Source organism: Sciurus vulgaris (genome assembly GCF_902686455.1).
Source record: "Sciurus vulgaris genome assembly, chromosome: 1".
NCBI lineage: Eukaryota > Metazoa > Chordata > Mammalia > Rodentia > Sciuridae > Sciurus > Sciurus vulgaris.
The window spans coordinates 13,866,278-13,887,864 of NC_136461.1; the positions used below are offsets into that span (position 1 = coordinate 13,866,278).

Genomic DNA, 21,587 nt, shown 5'->3' on the forward strand with positions numbered 1-21,587 from the left:
CCCCTATTACCGGCTCAATAGGCAGGTCCACACACAGTGTCTTTGGGAATGTGGGGGAGGGGTGCGGTGGGGTTCTGAGGTACAGGGTGGGCTTTAGAACAGCTGGATATGAGTTCCAACACTACTGTGCCCTGGTTAGCTGGGGGTCCGGAGCACAGTGATTTTCTAAAGCAATGAGGTCAATGTTGTCCCCACGAAGGAGCCAAATGCCACCATCTTGGGCATGTTCCACTGGACCAGAGGCAACCAGCAAAAGCACATGACACTGGCTCAGAGGTGTGGTCAGGAAAGGACTTCATGGAAGACGTGGCTTTTAAGAAGGGCCTAGAAGGATCAGGCAGTTTGGGTTCACTGCCAGGAAGGGAGCAAGGTAGGGCAGGCAGGAGCAAAGAGACTGGAGACGGGAAAGCTGAGGGTCCCCGTGGGGCACGCCTGGCTGGAGTCCAGGAGAGAACTGGAGGGTAAGACCTAGATGGCCGGGCAGCAGCCCCTGCCCATGTTTACTAAGAACCCATTGTGTGTGCGAGAGACGAGGCATTAGAGGCTGCATCCTTTGAAGGCACCCGTGCAGGGCCAGGGCCGAGTATTGAACCCAGGGCCTCACACAAGCTGGGCGAGTGCTCTACCACTGAGCTACACCATCAGCCCTGAAGATTTTCTCTTTAAAGGCAGAGTCCCAGCCATGGACTGCCTGGCTTTCTCTCCTTCCCTCCAGCCTCCCCCTGGGCTGTGCATGACATGGCCCTGGAGAGCCAAAGGCTTGTGCTGCTGAACGTGAAACAGACCACAGGAATAAGGGCCACTTTTCTGTGCGCTGCCAAGGGTGCACGCACACCGGGGGGTGAGAAGCCTTTGCTTCTCTGAAGGATTACATAATTCCTAGGTGATGTTAAAATAGCTGATGAGGAATCTACTTTAATCTTTTCTGAGTGGGTGCTGAAGGGCTGAAGGCATCGCTTAGATATTTCTGACAGAATCATTAACAAGAAATAAGCCATGAGCGCCAACTTGCAAAACCATGGATTCCTAAAACTGCCAAATCCTGCACCTGCCTGGGGCCACAGATGCCTGCTGGGTAAACGAGAGCTGGGCTTCTGAGAGGCCTGCCCAGCCCAGGCCCTCAGCAGCAGCCACCACAGAGCAGCGCTTTCTCTCTGAGATGGGCAGAAACACCACCATGATCCCCCTCTCGCAGCTCACCCCCTCAAAAACCTTGCTGTCTGTGCCAGTCACTTCACACATGACCACGTTCAGTCCGTGCCTGCCCTTCTACCCCGGCTCAAATTGTATTGAAAACAATCTGATTTGCTACTCCATCAGCGTACAACATGTCTTCTCAACAAAACTGAATGTTCTGAAGACTGAGTTATGCCCATATCCAAACCCCATGCCTGCATGGCCAGAGCAGACCCAATGGGAGATACTTAGCCCCAGCGCTGGATGATGAATCTACGGTTCTTGCATGCCTAGTACCTTTATCTTCTAGTAATACAGTCACTAAATTACTCATCTGTATATTCCAAGAGCCTAGAATAGAACCTGGCAGACAGCGGTCCAGTTGGGGCTTCTTTTAAAGTCAACTTGCAAGAAAAGCTTCACCTGCTAGGGTCAGGACATGAAGAATGAATGGGAGTTACGCAAAGGAAGGGGAAGAATCTTCCAGGCTAAGGGGATAGCAGGTGCAAAGTCCTGAGGACAGTGAGGGTGTGTATATGTGCGACTGGCTGGCGTGACAGGCCCCGTGGAGGCGCAGGAAAACTCAGACAGAATCCGAGGACAGCCCCTTTCCATCTCAACCAGCAGGAGGGAGAGAGTGAAGGCAGGCAAGTTTGTGGGTCTGACGGCAGACGGCTGAGAAAGTTTCCATATGATGGCTTCTATTTTCTCTCCGCAGAGGGCAGTAAGATTATCCTCCAAGACGGAGGAGGAAGGGGGAGAGGTGGGAGGTTTCAGGAGGGAAGACAGGTTTGAAATAGCCACTGAGAAGGAGAGAGAATTGAGGGGAACGGAAGGCTGGCTAAGGAGGACTGAGGGTCCCATTGAGGTTGGAGGCCACACTGTCCATCACATCCATGGGTGTGACTTGCCAAGATTCTCTTAGGACACAGATGTGGGTAGACAGATTGGGGTTCCATCACACCAAAGAAGGGACGGAAAGAGAGCAGGGCAAGGTGTGGAAGATTTTTGCCAAGAGAATGGCTGAGGTAATGGGCCACAGATCCTAAACCCGGTAGGGGACACTCATAGCAGGTGACACTAGAAGTGACTGCCCTTGTTTGAAGTGAAGGCCGGTGTAGTCAGGCCCTCAGTCGTGCGGTTGCCCTGGCTCACCAGGTTCAGGATGTGGGCCCAGAGTGGGTGGCCAGACGGGGGATGAAAGCACTGTACCCGGGAGGAGAAGCAGGCCAGTGGCCCTGCTCCCCCACTCCAGACACCCTAAAAGCAGCCACTGGGATTCGAGGGTCGGCCGGAATCAATCAGTCCCCAAGCCTCATTTTAAAACAAGGCCAGGGTCACTGGGAGGGCCAGGGTCTGACCCAAGGTGGCAGCAGGGGTTGCAGGGGCCCCCGACCCCCCTCTCCCCAGGGGAGGACCAGGCGGCCAGGTGAGGAAGGGCAGGCAGCGCGCTGGAGTCCAGCCCTGCTGACCCGCGCCCTCCCGGCCGCACCCCTCCAGGCCGGTTCCGGTCGGACCGGAAGCACGTGGCCCCCCACCCTCGCGGTTGCCGCGGAGACCGGGCTGTTTACCAGCGGGACGCGCCCGGCGGGCGGCGGATGGAGCGGAGCGGCGAGGTGAGCGCGGCCGGCTTCCACCCGCGGCCCAGCGGGCCTGGAAGGGCCGGGGCAGGCGGGTCCCCGAGCCCCGGAGCCCGGCGGGCCACCCGGCCCCAGGGCGCGCCCGGGACTGGAGCCCCCGGGGAAGGCGCTGCTCCCCGGGGACGGAGCACGCCTGGCCGGGCTCCCGCGGTCGATGCCGGACCGGCCGCGGGCTCTGCAGCAGCACACCCACCGGCCTCGGAGCCGCCGGGCCATGCCCTCCTCCGCGCACAGCCAGCCCCTGGACACTGACCCAGAGAGAGCAGAGGACGTCCCGGTTCACCGAGCGGCCGGAACCGGAGGAGCCTCCCCCAGACCTGTGTCTCTCACCCAAGTCATCTCTCACTGTCCAGGCCTCTGTCCTGCCCTTCCCCCAAGTCCCTCTTCTGTGCCTTCAGTCTCTGCGGCCAGGGCCACGGAAAGTGGGAAAACCCCAGCCCTCCCCGCCCTTCTGCGGCTGGAGTCACCTCCCATTTCCTTTCCAATCCTTTGATCACTGGGTGGCTTGTGGGTCAGTGTGGCACTCTGCACAGGACAGTGCATTCTGATCTTTAGGGTAGAACTGGGAACAGTCCCAAAGTTTTCTCTGGGGCTGACTACCATCTCCTGTTGGTTCTTCTGAACGATGATTGCGGGTGGGGGACAGGAGTTGGAATTAACTGGTAAACAGTTTTAAAAGACCAATTCCACTGTATGCATCTTGCTATATTCCAGCAGATGGTATGTAGGTGGATATATTTTATTGCTTTTACTGGAGGTTTAGATTTGGGTTGTCAAATAGGGTGCTCTGACCCTGTGGTGTGTTGTGGGTCGCCTTAGAAAGCAGAAATCGTGCTTTCCTTTCGCCCATCAGAATTTCCTACTTTCCAGTTGATTTGGTGATGAATCCTAATGGGCACCTGCCCCTCTGGCAACTTCTTGGAAACAGCTCGGGGTGTTTGTTTCCTGCCTCCTAGCAGGCTCTGTGGTGCAGCTATTGTGTTTAAGTAAACAGGCCGCTTGCCTACTCAGCTGGCAGCTTGACGGTTCCTACGCCTAGATCTTGTCACATCACTTTGTGGTTGAGTGTCTGCCAGGCCTAGAGGTAGCGAAGTGCTCTGAGCAGGGATAATGAAGCCTGCTTGGACCGGGGTGGCTGGCAGAGTTTGGGACCCAAGGTGTGAATATAAGGCACACTGGGCCAGATCCCCAAACACCTGTTCCCTCCACCTCCCCTGCCCTTGTGCTGGATGCCCCCCACCCTAGGAGCTGGTGTTCCCTCCATGTGACAGATGGTCCTTCCACTTGGGAGGAGGCCGTGGGTTATGGAAGCAGGTTGGATATAACGGTTTTACCTGAAGGAGGTGTTAGTCTCTAAATAACCATGAGTGGGCTTCTGGGAATTAGTCATAATTGAGGTTTTTCTCTGAGATAGCTTGCAGTCATGTTATCTTATGACCAGGGTGTCTCGAATATGACACCCCCTGAACGTGGCTAATTATATAGTACCAAAAGGTATAGCAAGTGCATCCACATACTCAAGTTTTACTGTTAAAAATAATCCAGCAGAGCCTGTGAGAACACATGACTTCGCTCATCAAAGTTGTTAAGGAAGAGGTTTCTAAGTTACCAAACTTACTGACAGTTAAACCTTCCTGAGCCATGTGTGGGCGTCAGAAGCCAAGCCTGTGATAATTCTGTAGAAGCTGTGGCAAATTAATAGCCTTCCCGGGCAGGGAGGGTGGGAGAGAGGGGAGCGAGTTGTCCTCAGCACAGCAATTGGACAGCTGTGGTCTTGTCGTGTTGTCCTCAGGCACAGCACAGAGCTGCCTCGTTACAAGCGAAAGACTCTAGAACTGAACGCAGGGAGAAGATAGATCAAATTAACCAGGAGATGGGCATTTTCAATGCCCAAACTTTGCTAAGGAGAAGGTTTCTGAACTACCAGTGCCAGACTGGGTGTGAAAGATGAGTGAGAAGTGGACAGTGAGAGAGAGACCCTGGCTGCTGAGTGGAGTGGAGCAAACAGGCCTTTAAAACAAGAAGGCGGGAGTAACTTTGCCCAGGATTTTGAACAGAGAAGGATGTCAGGAATTTGTAGGGATAGTGTGTTTGGGTGGAGGTTTGGTTGGCAAGGGAATGAGTACTCCCTATCATCAGGCGACACTGGTAATGTGCACAGAGTGGCAAGGTGAGAACACAGGCTGAGAGGCTTGAGACATTGCTGAGGACTGGGTGGGGAAGCGAGGCTGAAGGAGGTGAATTTGAAGCCATTGGAGTGTGGAATGAGAAGGAAAGAGGTCAACTCTGGATTTTTCTTCTTTGCATTTCCGAGGCAACTGCATAGCCGGTAGCTCACTGAAACCACCCTGGCATTCCTGTGCAGTGGATGGGGTAGGTATGTGTCCCAGTATCTCCTGCTGGTTAGCACTGACTGGGAGGAGGACTGCCGAGGATCCCCTGGAAAAGCTCTAGAGCAACACATGAGCCTTTGGACCTAGAAAAACCCAAAGCACCCAAAGCAAGCCCCGTTGACATTTAACTAAGCTGCTACTATGTGCCAGTCCCGGTACTTCCCACTTCCCGCTTTACTTCATGTTCCTGTCTTCGTGTTAGAGAGAATAACACTGAGGTTCAGAGGTATCTAAGTAGCATCTTCAAAGTCATATAGCTAATTCGATAAATGAGGACAGTTATGTGCCAGAAAGGTAGAGCTGTTGCCCCACGGTCACACAGCTAGCTGGGGGCAGAGCCTAAAAATAGAACTCTGGTCTTGTGACTCTGGTCCTCTGCTCTTGTGCTCAAATATGCTGTTTCTTGGGGACCATGAGGCACTAGGAAGTCACCAGAAGGTCTCCAGAAGACTGGAAGAGACCTGGTCAGTGAGTAGAGAAAGCAGTAATCACCATGGTAGTCAGGATTCAGAGGGAGGCAGGGAGCCCACAGCATTCTGGGAAACCTATAACTGAGGACTGGGAGGAAGTGGCAGTAATGGTGTAGTGAAGGGGCCACCAAGATGGCAGTGACATGACTTAGTGACTCTGGGGCTGCACAGAGAAATACTCCTCCCCGTGTCAGCGTGTGGCTTCTGTGGTGTTTCCCTGGCACTCCTGAGCAGCCTCTGTGAGACCCAGTGCAGAGGCCCTTGGGGTTACGAGGTGGCTGGGAAGCTAGAAGTGTAAGTGGCAGAGACAGAATCTGGTGTGCTGGGAGAGAGCCAAGACCACTCCTTCAAGAAGCAGCTCGTTTGGGTGCAAAGGACACAGGATTGACGGTCACAAGACCTGGATTCTGTTTCAGGCTCTGCTACCAGCTCGCCTTCAGGAGTGCGACCATTGGGCAACACTACCTTCTGGCTCACAGCCATAGGATTAGCATGTGCCCAGATTCCCTTAGCATTGGTTTAAGATGGAGTTTGACAAATTATCAGGCCCAAACTGGTCAGCCACCTGCTTCTGTGTGGCTTGTGAGATAAGAGCTTGTTTACATGTTTAAATCGTTGAAAAAAATCAAAAGAAGAATATTTCGTGACACGTGAAAACGATATGAAATTCCCATTTCAGAGTCCCTCAATGAAGTTTTATTGGCACGGTCACCTGCGTTCATATGCATGCGTCTCTGGATCTACTGCAAAGGGAGTTGGGAGGCCATGACAGACTGGACGGGTGGCAGAGCCTCAAATAGCCCCCTCTGGCTCTTGGCGAAGAGCGTGCCGACCCCGGGTGTAGAATCGGAGCCCCTGTGAGTTCTGACAGATGGCTGGAGGGGCCATTAGGCCTTCCTGCCCCTCTCCCCCAGGCCCTGGCGACAGAGTTAGGGAAGGCTGTTAAGTGGTTCGTGCAGAGCACACAGCAAGGTGGGATGAAAAGCCAGAAGGAAGGAGAAGGAAGGAGGAACCAGGAGTAGATGGGAAAAGAGGAAGGAGGATGAGCCGAGGCGGAAAGGGGAGATGAGATGCCTGAGGGAGCGCATCCGCGGTGGACAATGTGCCCGGCAGACTGCTGGTCCCGGGTTCAAGGACACTCTGCAGGGGGCAGCAGGGAGAAGCTGCCTGTTCTTGAGTGGAGCTGAGCCTGGTTCCCTGCTTAGCACCTTCCCAGGGTTACTTTCCTCTTGGATCCAAAGCAGCTGCTACTCACCCTCCTGATGTTGCATCCGTGTTCTTAGATGATGGGGCCATGCCAGGGAGGGCTCCCCTGCCCGGGACCTGCAGATTCCCTGGAATCTCCCAAGCTCCCCCTCCTCGGGACCTCACCAGTGCCCTTCCCTCCCCCCGGGGCCCAATCTGCGCCCCCATTTTTGTAGTTCAAGTTGCAGTGGAACGGCCCCAGCTGTTCGCTGACTACGTGCTGTGCTGATTTTGTGTGGCAATGGCAGTTGAGTAGCTGTGACAGATCATGTGGCTTCCGAAGCAGAAAATATTTATGGAAAAAGTTGGCTGACCCCTGCTTGGGTTGTCAGCGGGCACGCTCCTTGTCCTCACTGTCCCCCAGCCTGGAGCCCTCCTCCTAAGTGTCAGGATTAACCCTCCACCTGGTCTCCCTCTGCTGCAGTCCTGGGCTTTCTTTGCAGCGGTTGTTACTCTTTGAAAAGATCTTTTTATATGTGGGTTTAACCCCTGTCCTTCCTCACTATAATAATTTTAGGTGGTGAGGACTGGTTTTTTGCTGATATATCCCAATTACCTAAAATGAATGAATAAATGGATCACACAGCTGGTGCCCTCTCCAGATGCCAGAAATCCAGAGAGAAGGCGCCTGGACCGTGGCCCATTGGTGCTTATTCTGGGCACTTGGGGAGCGATGGCACGGATCCAGGTGTCCAGGGACAGTTAACCCACTGCCTCCTGTTTTTCCCTGCTTCCTCAGGGGTCCTGAGAAGCAATGGCCACAGAAGTCCCTGTGAACACAGCACCACCCGAGCACAGCGCTGTTGTCCACCTAGCAACTGACAGCTTTCTTTGGCAGCCAAACTCCCTCAGAATGCATCTCACCAGGCCCAAGTCTGCCAAGGGCCGGACGCGGCCCAGTCTGCACAAACCCCAGGGCACAGAGGACAGCCCTCAGCGCGCCACTTCCCCCCGGCCTCCAGCCATCCCCTCTGAGCCTCCTGGCAGCCAGAAACCAGGGGCCTGTGCTCCCGTTTCTCCAGCCCAGGGAGCCGCCGGGGAGACCCCTGAACTGCTGCTGCAGGTGCCCATCGGGGCTTCCTCTTCTCTCAACAAGTACCCGGTCCTTCCTTCCATCCACAGGAGGAGCCTCCACGAGGGGGCTGTGGACACAGTAGCTAAAAAGGCCAGCTCACTGCAGCTGAGCAGCATCCGGGCTCTTTACCAAGAGGAGGCCTGCACCGTGAAGACAAGCAAAGAAGATTCCAGCGCTCGAGCTGGTGTTCTGGAGAGGAAGTTCATGACTGGAACCAAGAAGCAGGGCCCCTCCTGGGCTCGGAACCTGGAGGAACCATCAGACCAAGAACCCAGGCTGCTGCTCGCTGTCCGATCCCCCTCAGGACAAAGGTTCACCCGCCATTTCCGGCCAACTGATGACTTACAGACGGTTGTGGCCGTGGCCGAGCAGAGGAACGGAGCTACCTATGGAGGCTGCAGCATTGAGACCATGGAGGTGCCCCGGCGACGGTTTTCTGACCTCACCAAATCTCTGCAGGAGTGCGGAATCCCCCACAAGTCTGTGCTGGGCATCTCCCACGGGGAGAGGAAGGGGTGGCCCTGATCCGCAGCCCCCAGCTGGGATCCTGGGTCTCTGAGCAAGGAGCGTGCTTCGGTGCCGAGCCTGGCTCTGAGTGCTACGTGAGCCCGGTGCAGCTGTGGTCCCTGGGTCTCGTCTCCACAGCATGTCATCTGCTGATGTGCTGAGCACACCGCCAAGACCCCGGAAACGCCCCTTCATGCTCTCCACCACTGGAGCAGCTGGCAGCTTCCAAGGCTGTTCCTGAAACAGCTGCGGCCAGAGTGCTGGGTCCTTTCTGCAGCATTTGCTCCCTGAACACAAACTCTGACTCCTGAAGCTAATGGTTTGCCCCTCTGTACTTGATGCAGGATTAAACACTAGAGAGGATTCTAGTCTGGTAAATAACCAGGATCTAGGAAATATCTAACTGGCATTTGTATTTCTTGCAAGTATCTTTAAGAAACAGGCTGCTGACCTTCTCTCTAGAAGCAGCCCCTCTGCTGGGCCTCGGGACGGTCAGTTTCTTAGGGATTTCTACCTGCATGATGAGGCATCAAAGGGAAGAACAGGTCTTCTGCTATTGCAAATCCCCCAATATTGCAGCTTCCCTAACAGTCCTGGAGGTAGGTTGCTGCCACAGCCTGGACGGGCCAGTGCTGCGGTTCACTTGGGTCCTCCACTTCCGTAGCTTCTCTGGGCAGACTTCCTCCAAAACCGAGAAGAGCCAATGCAATCTGATTTCCTTTGCTTTGGTCACTGATGGAATCTTCTGTTTTTAAAACATACAAACCTAAAAGTCTGTACAGCTTTGTCCTAAGGGCCCCTCATAACTAGTTTCAGTCCCCTGTCTCAGTGCCATGCCCACTTCAAACGTGGAAGGTCCTTTGAGGCAATGACAGCACTCCTGGTGGTCTGATTTTGGGTCCCGTGCTGGAGGAGGGACCAGCAACTTACTGGGGTTGCTTTGCTGTGCTGTGCTGAGACCATGGCCATGTGGCTGGCTGACGCACCAAGTGCCTTAGCCCCAGAAGCCCCGAAGACCGTGGCATCCTGTTCTTCCCAGTCTGAAGTGGGGATGCAGACAAGTTGCCAAAGTTCTCTTGTATCGTGCATCCAGCAGGACTCGCACAACTCACCTGGATCCCTGTACAGCCCTCGCGCCCTCAGACGCGAGGCCACCACAAAGCCCCCACCTCCTGGGTACACAGGGAAGGTGGGAGTCGGGTTCCAGCAGCATACACACACTGCTGCCTCAGCCCCAAGGACATCTTGTGCACAAATATGGCCGGTGGTTGGAAATGTGACTTCTGGCACATTCTATGAAGAAGGCGGGCCTGTCCCAGCTGCACCCCACCCCACGCCACCCAGGTCACTCAAGGCTAGGTTAGTTCTGAAAGTTTACAAAATTTCTTACCACCATCCTGGTTTGGTTGGTAGCTCCTCTGAGTGGAAACACCAATTGGGGCTGGCCTTGCCTTGGGCAGGGTCACAAAACTGGACACCTCTTCCAATTTTTGACCATGACAGAAGGGACTGGGGGCTTCAGCCTGGAACTATGGCACAGGAAGTTCACTTTCCCCCCACCCCCCGGGATACAAGCACATTACCCTGCCTCTGATCTACTAGGCTGGGGAAGAGGCTCCCATAAAATCACACCTACTCTAGGGTAAGAAGGACCCCCCCACTTGCGACTTGGTCATTTCTCTAGACAGGAAAGCCTTAGCCAGCTTGAGTGCCATGTGGCATGCTTGAAGAAATTAGAATCCTCCGCCCTTAGGGGTGGGCTCTGCTCTGCAGGTTGGAATTGGGGGGTAGAGAATAAATGGGAGCCCTGAAACAGAGAAATATTTTTGGATATTTTAGGATGTGTGAATAAAGCTAGATTTGAACCATCATAATAAACATTTTTGGACAAAAGATGATAATGCTAACAATAAAAGCTGATTTGTGTGAAACGGTCTATAGAGAAACACATCTTGTCTTTTAGCCCATCGGCCACCAAACACTGTGGACAGGGGTGCGTGGACCTCACTGGGGTTTCTCCCTAGGAAGTCGCCTGTTCCACCCTCATAACCAAGTCTTCCTCCCCCACTTCAGGTTCCACCACCGCAGCCCCTTGGCTCCGCTTCCGGCTCCTGCCATGGCACTGAGCTGGTCTGTATGGGAAGCGGCTCCAGAATTTCTCCTGAACGTCATCCCAGTGGCTCTGAGAACAGATGATTTCAGAACTCAGAGTTCTTGGTGGCTTTGCATGTGGCATTACCAATTTTAAGAACCTTGACCTAATGGGTTCAACTAGGCCCAGGATACTATTCCTGGTGGCCCTGGACAGGCCAGCCTTGCCCACCCATTTTATAGTCACAAAACTGGTCATATTTTAAACAAAGGTCACTGGGGCCTACCCTGTGCCACTCTTGGTGACAGACATGGGTGCCCTAGCAAGAGAGTGTTGGACTCTCTAGCCTACTGATGTCAGTAGCTACGGCTAGACACCAGATGGAGGGTCACACTATCATCCTGTGACTTTCATTTTCTTGATACTGGGGATTGAACCCAAGGGACTTTATCACTGAACTATATCCTGGTCCTTTTATTTTTTATTTTGAGATAGGGTTTGCTAAGTTGCTGAGGCTGGCCTTGAACTTGTGATCCTCCTGCCTCAGCCTTCTAAATCACATGCCACTGCACTGGGCTTGATTCCATGTCTTCTCATGCCTCCTGCAAAGGAACCTTGCCCACCTTTTCCAGTGATGGTGCTGGAGCACTGCACTTAGCGACATGAACTTCACACAAGAAGACACTCATTATTATTATAAGCATATTCCATGATTAAGTCCAGTAGGTAAATTAGTCTTGGCAGCATAAAGAACAGCAGGAGAAAGAAGTGACTCATCATTTAGAATCCAAAAAATTTGCACCAACAGATGGCAGGTGGTTTTGGCATAATGTTCCTCTCTCTGAAAGTACCCGGGGACCCAGCCAAAAGCCATCAGGCCAGGGCAGTCCTGCTGAAGAGATGGCCTGTGAACATGACCACAGGCCAGCAGGTACCCCTGAGCTCATGTGTCAGATAATTCACAAACAAAGACACCACGAGGTATTCCACTCCAATAATGACCTTAAAGACCAGTGATGGATCACTGGACTGGACTCTCATTTGGGCTTTTATGGGCCACTTTAAATGGGTTTCCATCATTAATGCCTGCCACCCAGACCCAAGGGACAAAGAAGTTTCTCTTTACGCAGTTCTTTTAAGGTCTTCACAATAAGTTGAGAAAAAAGCGTACTTGGTTTCCTATAGTTTGGGGCATATTTTGGATGAACCTCTTCTGTGGTAAGAGGATCTCTTTTTCTACCTTCTGAACAAAATCACAGTGGAAATTATGTTCTTTTGCTTTGGGATTAGTTTGGAAGTCATTCTGTGGATTAAACAGGAACATCTCTTTTCTTAGTCTGAGATGACACACTGCAATGACAAAGTTCCAGAGCCTATTTGCCCCCACCCCAAACTGGAACCAACCAAACCCACCCTAAAAGCAGCAAGACCATATCCAGTAGGGAGCAGCTGGCAGCCATAGTGGAGCAGACTTCGGGTGACTCAGTTACCAACAGGCAAGACGGTAACTCACACTATAAAAATAAAATTGGGTATTTTATTTTTTGTCCACACTGGTGACATGCTGGCTCCTCTCCCGAATAGGAACATTCTACCAGCCCTCTCCTCCGGTCCTCTCTGTCCCTCCACATTCAAATACTCAGGCAGCAGCGGCTCTCCTGAACAGCCGACGAGGACGCACGAATCTCTGTAGCTATTTCTGGACTTAAATCCTGTCCCATCCCAAGAAGCTGAATAACTGATGTGACAAATGCCAGCAGGTAAAATTAAGCAAGCCTCATCCAGCCTGTCCTGCTCAGAGGGGCCTCTGCATGCTGCACTGAGCAGACTGTGGGGCCAGGGTGGGAGGTAGAAGGTGGACTCGGGGAGGTTCACAGCAACCAGGCAGGAGATGATGGCAGCTGGGGCCAGGGTGGCAGCCACAGAAGTCACAGAGGTGGTCCACTTCTGGACACACAAGCCCTTTTCTTTAGGAAAAAAGGAAGTATAGTTTGACAAGTTGGGATTTACTCAAGTGGACATGGCTGACCAGTGTCACCACTGTGGACAGACTAGGCAAAACACACGCCAGCAGCAGAGTGCAGGGTGGGGGGCGGGACAGAGGCAGCAGCATGCTCACAGGAAGGAAATGAACAAAATGTTGTGGACAGAGTGACAGAAGAGCAAAGCCATCGTCTGCTGTAACTGAGAAGAGGCAACTAGAGAGGTCACTGCTTCACTTAGTGTTAGTTAATACTAGCTGCCATCTAACTCTAGGGGTGTGATTACTGACCAAGGTTGTTTGCTACCATAGCCCTGCTCCAGGGACAGCACACTGTTCCTCTCTCTCTCCCAGCCTCTGTCCCTCCATTGTATGCCACCCTTCATTCCATTTGTTGAAATCCAGCTGCTGATTTGGAATGCATTTCTTCCTGGAAGGGCAAATAAAGCCACCATCCAGCGACCTGGCTGGTAAAGCCCCTGGCTTCCCCATTTCCAAGTCTGTGCCTGTTCTTTATAATGAGAGGACCTGTGGGCCTTCGGGACCAGTCAAGGACTGTGCCTGTCTCAGTCTGTGCCTTCTGATGGGGAGATGTGGACATCACAGGTCCACTGGCTGGGGAGCACCCCTAGCAGATGGCCCAGGTCTGCTCAAACCCTAGCCTACTGTTAGCGAGAAGGGCCTGCCACCTGTAGACGACCCAATTGGGTAGCAAGTCTAGAAACTTCTGCCCCATTCTGGGATGCTACAGATGTCAGCCCAGACCAGACTCGAGTGTCTCATGTCCTGAAGACTCTGGATCTGAACCCTCGGGCCTCTGTGGTGGCCTCCCCTGACCCAGGACTTGGTCCCTGCTGGCTCTTTTCCTCTTAACAGAGCTCCCAGCAGGTCTCCATCATATTCAAAGCACCTGGAAGACATTAGTTCAACAAATACATATCAAGTTCCTGCATGTGAGGCACAATTTAGACTCATCGGTAAACAGAAAAGCCCCCCCATCTTTGTCCTTTTGGAAGTTACATTTGTGCATTGGAGGGGAGACAGAAGTAAGCAATACACATGTCCCTCATGTAGAACGGTAGATGGGGACACACGCAGTGCGGAGGGAGGGGTTGGAGACCCCAGGGTGGGCAAAGGTGATGCGGGAGACAGGGAGCATCTGAGTGAAGAAGGGGGAGTCAGCACGTGGCCATGTGGGGACCGAGGGCTGCCAGCAGAGGGGATGCAAAGGTCCCAGGGGGGGCTAGGTGGAGGCTGTGAGAGGAAAGGCCACTGGGGTAAGGTGGGTGGAGCACCCACGGACTGGGGTAGGAGGCGGACTTGTCCCTTGTCACTGTGGGCCCCGTGGGGAGCCCCCCACCCCCAGGCATGTGTTCCAGTCAGCTCTCTGGCTGCTGGGATGAGAACAGGCTCAAAGCGGGAGACGGAAGAGCAAATAGAAGCTACCAGCATCCTGAAAGCCAGAGGTGAGGCCCAGGGTCGTGGGAAGTGGCCAGGTTCTGAGAATACGATCCATTTACTTAAAAAAAAAAAAAAAAAAAAGCAATATTTAATTTTATTGTAAAAATAGTATTAAAGTCAATGCTTGGCCACAATCTGTATCATCACCATACATTATTTTTCCAGTTAGAAAAGTCTCATTCATACAGAATCCATTACACTCTGCCCCCAAAACAAAACACTTGTTTTTTTTTAATGCAAAACTTGGAAAATAGAGAAGAGATTGAAAAGGGAAGGAAAACCATCCATAATCCTTTCAGTCAGAAATAACCGTGGGTAATATTTTGGCAAGTATTATTTTATCCTTAGAGATTAAATTTATGTTGCACATTACTTTCTTGCCAATAGGCACACACGCGTATTTTTAACATTTGTAATCCTAGCAAACACAGTTTTATATTCTCTTTCCAAATTCCAGCAGTCTTCATAATTATTTTAAGATTGAGTAATATTTCAATATGTTGATGTCCTGTAATTATTCAAATATTTCCCTTTTCTGGAACATCTATGTGTTTCCATTTTTTACCATAGAAATCAATGCTAAAATCCTTATTTATGTAGCTTTTCACATCTTTTGAATTATTTCTTCAGCACCAATGCCCAGGAATAGGATTGGTAGGCCAAATTATATGGAAAATGGTAAGGATTTTGCTTTGTTTTTCAAAGGGTTCTAGAGAGAAGCATGTGACAATTTTGCCAGCATCTTCCATTTGAGGTGACTGCATTTTATAATTTTCCTTAAAATTTTATTCATCAAAAATGGAAATAACCTTTAAAAATGTACGTTATTGATCACTACTAAATATCACCATGTCTTTTGACACATTTTTAAGACTAAAATGAAAAACTAAAGGTGCTGCTTCTTTACGGTCATGACCAAGGCCAAGGAAGGTAGGGACTGTGGGACCTGAGAAGGAAATTTCTTTGTCTTATTATTCCTATTTAAATGAAGCTTTACACTTTTCAGAATATATATGGTATTGAACTATTGGCATGCTGGACTTTAATGATTCCCATCTTACTTACGTGCCTATCTTTTCTTTGGACCAACAAGCTAAACACATGCATTTGTCAGGCATGGGACATGATGGTCTCTGCTCTCAAGGGACTTTCAATCTAGTGAGGAAAGGCAGGTAAATAAAAAAGTAGCACAGAGGGTAAGTAAGAAGTCTTTCGACCTCTTGGCAACTTCCAAAACTAAGCACAAAGAGACAGAAAATCTTCTTATTTGTCTATGATGGAATCTCAGGCAGGATGTCTGAATGCTCACGGGAGCTTGGTCCACGCCATTAACATTCAGTCTGAGGACCAGGACCAGGGCTACTAAGTCACTGTCCTCTAGTGCTTTCTAATTTGAATGCTTACAAAGAGCATAGGGGAGGTGCGAGAGGCAGATTGGGGCAAAGACCAATCAGGGAGGAGCAAGAACCAGTCCATGCCACAGAGCATTTGCCCCCAGAGCCACTCCTTCTGAAAAGGCCCATTGAGGAGACATTCCTGCCACTTGCTGAAATGCTCTTGGACTTGGTCCCAGCCGATTAAATATCCTGCACTGCTCCAAGCACTCGCTACCAGGCTGGGCGGCCACGGTTACTGGTTCCAACCTGTCTACATCCCTCAGCCCCGTCCTCCAAGAGGCCTAAGTTCTGAGTCATAGACACCAGGCCAACAGGGAGCAAATCAGCATTTATGCTCACAGTCAACCCAAGACTCTGTCCCTTCATTCTCAGGAAGATGGAAGGCCAGCGCGGAGTGTGGAGGGTGTGCTGCTGGCCAAGCAGCGAGGTGGGGATAGGGAAGCTTTGACTCAGCATGGCCAAAAACACTCCCAAAGAGCTTCCGAATTCTAAGACTGTGTGGGACAGGCAAAAGTTGACTAGAGAATTTTAAAAGGGGGCCTCAACATCCCAAAGACTCTGGGACTGTTTAAAAAGATCTGCCCCAGATCTGTATTAAAGTCTCCGGGGTAGACCCTGGGAACTGCTCTCAGAACCCCCAGGGGATCCAAAGGATCAGCCAGGCTAAGAACTTCTGGGCTGGACCAGGTCATTTCCAGGTTCTCTGGATCTTACCAGGTCAGAGCAGGGATGGCCTTGAGACCTGCCCCAGGTGTCCTGGTCTCAGATCTTGGCTGGCGCCTCCCCCTCTGCCACTCCTGATTGTCACTCTCTCCTTCCCCTGGGATCCCCCAGCTCATTATCTCCCCTGAGTTTTTATGAAAGCCACCCTCCACAGTGGAATAGTGAATACATAGGATTCAGAACCAGAATCCCATGTTCTGTTCTGGGCGGTCCACACTATCTCCAAGCCTCAATCTTCCCATGCAGAAAAGACACAATTGCTTCCCACCACTGGGCTGTCGTCAAGCATCAGAGGAACCATGTTTGGTGGATGTTTTGACACCTGTAAAAATATGCATGAAGGCTAGTTTTAATTTTAGTAACTACCTATCTTACATTGTTGTCACTTCTCTCCTCACTTGTCCCACAGATTTTGCCAAACACCTGCTTTGTTCCAGGCACTGAGCGGACAGAAATGAAGACATGCTCACTGCCCTCTAGCTCCCCGCCGAGTGTGGGGAGGCGCAGAGGCCCACGGGAAACTGTCATCTTTCCCATGAGATTAGCACATTGTCCCTCTTCTGTGCTGATACAGCTCCAGTGTCCCAAAGCACTCCTGACACACAGCAGGGGCTCAGTAAGTGTCCTCGGAGAGAGGGAATACATGAAAGGGTACCACAGAAGCACAGATCAAGGATGGGGGCACAAAGCGAAACGGCGCTCCAAGGGCCAGGAGAGAACCAGCCAGAAGAAAGGCCACAACCCAGGACCAGCGCACAGCTGGCCTCTTTGTTCACGGTGAGGCCCTTCAGTGCCAGCCTCTGACCAGTTCTGCTGTGGCCTTCTGGTGCCTAGGAATGGGCTCTGCACAGAGTAGGTGCCAATCTACCCCAAATGAAACTGTTGAAGATCCTACTTTATAAACAAACAAAAAACAAACAAACCCAAAATCCCAGCTCAGCTCAGCATCACAGGTGTAAAACTGAGGTCATTCGGGTCAGCCAAGTGCTCAGCCAGTTCCCAGTGACGCGGTTCTCAATGATGCCATCCCCGGTGAGCCAGGCGTGATTCCAAGCTCCTGGCCGGCCTCCGAGTCAACCTGGCCAGCACAGATGAGTTCAGTCCACCTGCTGCAGTCTTCATCCACATGTTTTGGAGCAGATCTCTTACTGCCCTGATAAAGAGAATAGATTCTTTGGGCCGCACAGACAGGTAGGTTCTGTTCTCTGAACCATTTTCACAAGAACAGAAGCCCAGTGTGCACATGAGACAGGACCGCCTCAGTAAGCAGAAGTCCTGTGGCCCGGGTTCCGGTCCCTTTCAGGGATCATACGTCTGACCTGGGCTCAGGGACTAGACCTAGGGCTGAGTTGCGATCCTGCCGAATCCACTTAGGGATTCCATTTTGGAGGCCCACTATGATCTCTGCTCCTGGATCTATCCAGGAAGAGCAGCGGAGCCTTGTGACCAGGTTGGTTTACATACTTGCTGGGTGAAGACGGAGGCCGGCAGCCTCTCAGGACCCTCTCGACACCGTGACCGCATGGTGCACCAGAGGCTTAGTCTTCACTGCCCATGGTGTGACCTTGCTGCGCTACAGCAAAACTGGGAGCAAGAAAAGGCTTTTCTTTTTTTTCCCCTCAAAATGCAAAAATCTGAGGTTCGACAATTGCCTCAGAGCCTCTGACACCAGCAGCTGCCCAGCCTGCATGCACCTTTTACACCTGGGCCCGGTGGGCAAGCAGGGCTCCCAGACAGCCCGGCCCACTTCCAGCATCTGTGGCATATTGACTGCTTCGCCTGTGCCCAAGCTGAGGCTACATCAGGACAGGATGGTTGAACAAGTGGGTGTGAGGTTGCTGTAACAGTCAAATGACATTTTCTCCGCTTAAAGGAAATCACAGAATTAGGAAATGTTTATTCAAAATTCTGCCTGTTATGCCAGCTTGTCTACCACCCTCCTGGTTCTCTCCTCCTCTGACGGCTCCTTCTCTCCCCATTAACCTGCCTTTACTTTGCTGATTTGTAATTATTACCTAAATATTTTTCTTTATGGATGTATTTGCTTATCAGCTGTTTCCCCAGTTCCGACGTGAGGTCCATGAGAGCAGGAATCCTTCCCGTGTGTACCCCTGGCACCCAGTGCCTGCCTGGGTGGCGCTTGTCTTGATTACATACAGGAATGTCCCAGGGACTCAGCAGACACCCAAGTGCACTTGGATTTGGCCTCTTGAAAATGGCAGCCTAATGGTACATTATCTAAGAGGAAGCGGAATCCTCGGGTTCCAGGAAGTACCTTTTCTAAGCCAGTGCTTTGGATTTGACCTCACTGCTGGGGGACAGCCTGAGCCACGCAGTTATCCAAGCTACCAGCAAAATTCCCTTTAGGTGAATTTAGGTGTGGGGGCGGTGACATGTGTGTCTCCAGGGGCCAGACCTGTAGGGCTTCATGCCAGGTTTCCCCCTATTGCCCAGGCTACCCAGGGCAAGGTATTCCACCTTTTTGTGTCTCATCTCCCCATGTTTAAAATGAGGGTCATGTATTTACCCGCCAGAGCTGCAAGAGTCAAACGAGTGAATGCACAGGAAGCACTCGGGATCCATGGGGCCACTGGTGCGTTTTCTGGAAGAGCTCAACCACCGCTCACCGGCCATCTACCCCCACCCCCAGGAGTGAATGAGTGGAAACACTTCCGCCAACAGGAGCTGCCCCAGACAGAAAGTAAGGTCTACGGCATGTCCTTGGGGAAGCTTCGGGAAGAAGAGGAAAGGGGCACGGTGTTACCCGAGGCCTCTCTCCTCTCTGGCCTGTGTCTCTGTGCCAAAGAGGCCTGCATTGTAACGAGGGTGAAGGTGCCCTCGGGACTTCCTTAGGGCCACTGTGGCTTGGTGCTTCTGTGGAAACTGGGGTTTATTTCTAGCGGAAATGAGGAAGGGACAAGGAGACCCGAACTGGCAGGTTCCAGGCATCTGCTAGGAACTCCACAGGGGGACGCTCATTTTCTTCAGGGTTTTTCTCAAGGCAGAAGTCTTCCCTCCATTTTACAGATGAGGAAATGGAAATTCGGATAGGAAAAGTGACTCTTCCGAGGTCACACAGCTGCCGGCAGAGGTCTGGGATATGCACACCCAGAGAGTCCAGGGCCAAGCCTGGCAAAGCGCGGGAGGGGGCTTCGCAGAAGGAGGAGCGGGGCAGCTGCCGCTCAGCGAGACAGACTCGTGGGAGATTCGGAAACGCTTGGCCACCACCTTTAGGTGGGAGACCTGCAGAAGGCTCTGAGGCCATTCCAGTTCTGGGCCTGGTTCTCCATGTGGTTATTATAAAGATAAGGAGGAGACAGTTCAGCCGTGTTAGCAGCTCTTAATTGTCAGTCACACCATTTTCACATCTAGGCAGATTTCTGGTGTAAATGTTCACACTAACGGTGGCTGAAACAGCTTGTGAGAAGCCAGCAAGTCTGTTTCCAAGGCCAGGCCCAGCAACGCTCAAGCCCCTGCAGCAGCTGTGGCCGGGACAGCTCTTGACCAGGAGACACGCTGGCCTCCACCAGGCGGGAGACTCCTGCTCACAAAGGAGCATGTGAAGCTGGAGAAACAACAACAACCCCCTGACCCTGAGGTCCCGCTCAGAACTGGGGCACAAAAGAGCCCTAAGACACCACGTGTGATGAGGAAACTCCCCAAGTCCTCCCTCCTGCCCACTGGACCAGTTTTTATTTCTTCAGCCACAGAAACAAATAGATTCTTTTACCTGATTCAAGCCTGATAGCTTACCTATCAGGCCATTTGGAAAATTGCTGGAATCATGGCATTGGGCACACAGACTTTACAAACAGGACAGGTTTCGTAAGCACCAGGTTCCAGCCTAGCCCCACAGGGATGGATGCACGCCTACCTGGAGGAGATCCATCCTGTTTCACAGGAGACAAAGCCCTTTGTATGTGAAAGGGTCTAGCAGGTTTTAGCAGGAAGCCACACAGAGGAGATCACCCCAGAGCCAAGTCCTAAAAGATGAAACAGGAGTTTGAGGAGCAGAGAAGAGGGCAGAGAAGGGCCTGCCAGGCGGCAGGCAGAGCATGCACTGAGCTGGGACTCAGGAGAGACCTGCCCTGCTTGTGAGTGAGTCCAGAGTGGCCGGGACTTTTCCTTCTCAGAGAGAGTTAGATGAGACAACACGGGTCTGAAGTCACACTGAGGGGTGTGTGTGTGTGTGTGTGTGTGTGTGTGTGTGTGTGTGTGGACTTGACCCTGGAGGCAAAGGGGAGCAGCAAAGATTTTTAAATGGGGGTGTGTCGTGGTCCAAATCAGGAGCTGGCCTCATATAGGCCTTTTTAGGGGTAAATGAGGGTAAATGAGGGAGACCACCAGACAGGGTTGGAGGGCCAGCGCTGAGGTTGCTAGGATGTACAGCGTGGCCTTGCTCCAAGGCACCGGGCGACCAATGAGGTTCTTTATAAAGCACAGCCGGAGTTTCTGCTGCCTTAGCACAACCCAGACCACAGGGATACACAGAGAACTGTGGCTGCAAGCCTTGGGATCAAGTTCTTGTCCCCTGACCATCCACGTACAGCCTGGGCCTCCTCCAACACAGTTGCTGAGTCAGACTGGCCTGTGCAAGACAAGCCCCAGAGCAGATGGCGCCTTCTGCGGTGGCCAAAGGGCAGTGGCACTCCCTGACCTCTGCCCCTCTGTCCCCATTCACCAAAAAGGGACACATCTCTGACCCCAATAATGTTCCATAACACCAGGCAGAAACACCCAAACCCTTGCTGTGCACCAGGCACGCAGGTCTGTGCTTTCTGTGAGATCTCTCTTTAAACCACACGTCAACCCTATGGCAGGTTCCAGAAGAATAAGCATAGACCCTCAGAATAGAAGGGTCTTCTCAGGGAAGGGAGAAATAGCTGAGAAGCACCTGAACCCCAAAATCACCAAGCAGCTGCTCCTTGACAGCAGGCGACTGTGCAGAGACACCCCGCCTTCCCTCCACTCCTCCACAGCCCAGCAGAAGTCAAGGTTTTGGGGGGTTTTGTTATTTAAAGTCTTTGGTAAACGCTCTTTGACTATTAGAAAAGTCTGTTGAATATTTACCATGCTTAAAGAAAAAAGTTCTTCATTAATTGATGAGGTGGCCTTTCTTTGAGGATTTTCATTTCTACCCAACCCGGGGAAATGGCTCTAACATTTAATGAGGTGGTCTGTGGCTTTTACAGGGTGCTCATTAGTCACACTTTTCAATTCCTAGTCTAAAAAAGACATTAGACTCCTACAGGCACACAATGAATTCCTTCACCCCTAGCATTTACCCCTCTATAATGAGTCCTAGAGAAGGCCTTGGAAGCTGCTTCGTGCCAAGCATTGCCCAAATGGAACAATATGGGGTGGGGTGGGGGGGTGGCAGCGTGAACTACAGCCAGTCCCACTGGTCAAGAGTCAGTCAAAGCAGGA

At 52.0% G+C, this 21,587-nt stretch overlaps 2 protein-coding genes across 15 annotated transcripts in view; one reads left to right on the forward strand and one right to left on the reverse strand.

Moving 5' to 3' along the window:
- PLA2G2C (phospholipase A2 group IIC) overlaps positions 1-21,587 on the reverse strand; it is a 65,462-nt gene that overhangs the window by 17,089 nt on the left and 26,786 nt on the right. For 3 of the 14 annotated variants that reach the window (XR_013765079.1, XM_079147284.1, XM_079147278.1), the window contains exon 1: positions 2,748-4,550. The exons of 7 other annotated variants lie outside the window; for them this stretch is intronic. Coding sequence is in view for 4 of the 7 variants with exons in the window: in XM_079147284.1 (XP_079003410.1) it covers positions 2,748-3,032 (285 nt within the window). In the remaining 3 variants the exon portion in view is untranslated. Of the gene's footprint in view, positions 1-2,747; positions 4,551-21,587 lie in introns of those variants that run through there. 4 more of the 14 variants (XM_079147290.1, XM_079147282.1, XM_079147289.1 and 1 more) reach the window with 3 other exon arrangements.
- UBXN10 (UBX domain protein 10) lies at positions 2,678-10,496 on the forward strand. The gene is made up of 2 exons (XM_079147244.1): positions 2,678-2,792; positions 7,664-10,496. The coding sequence occupies exon 2, from the start codon at positions 7,679-7,681 to the stop codon at positions 8,522-8,524; it is 846 nt and encodes a 281-aa protein (XP_079003370.1). The 5' UTR covers positions 2,678-2,792; positions 7,664-7,678; the 3' UTR covers positions 8,525-10,496.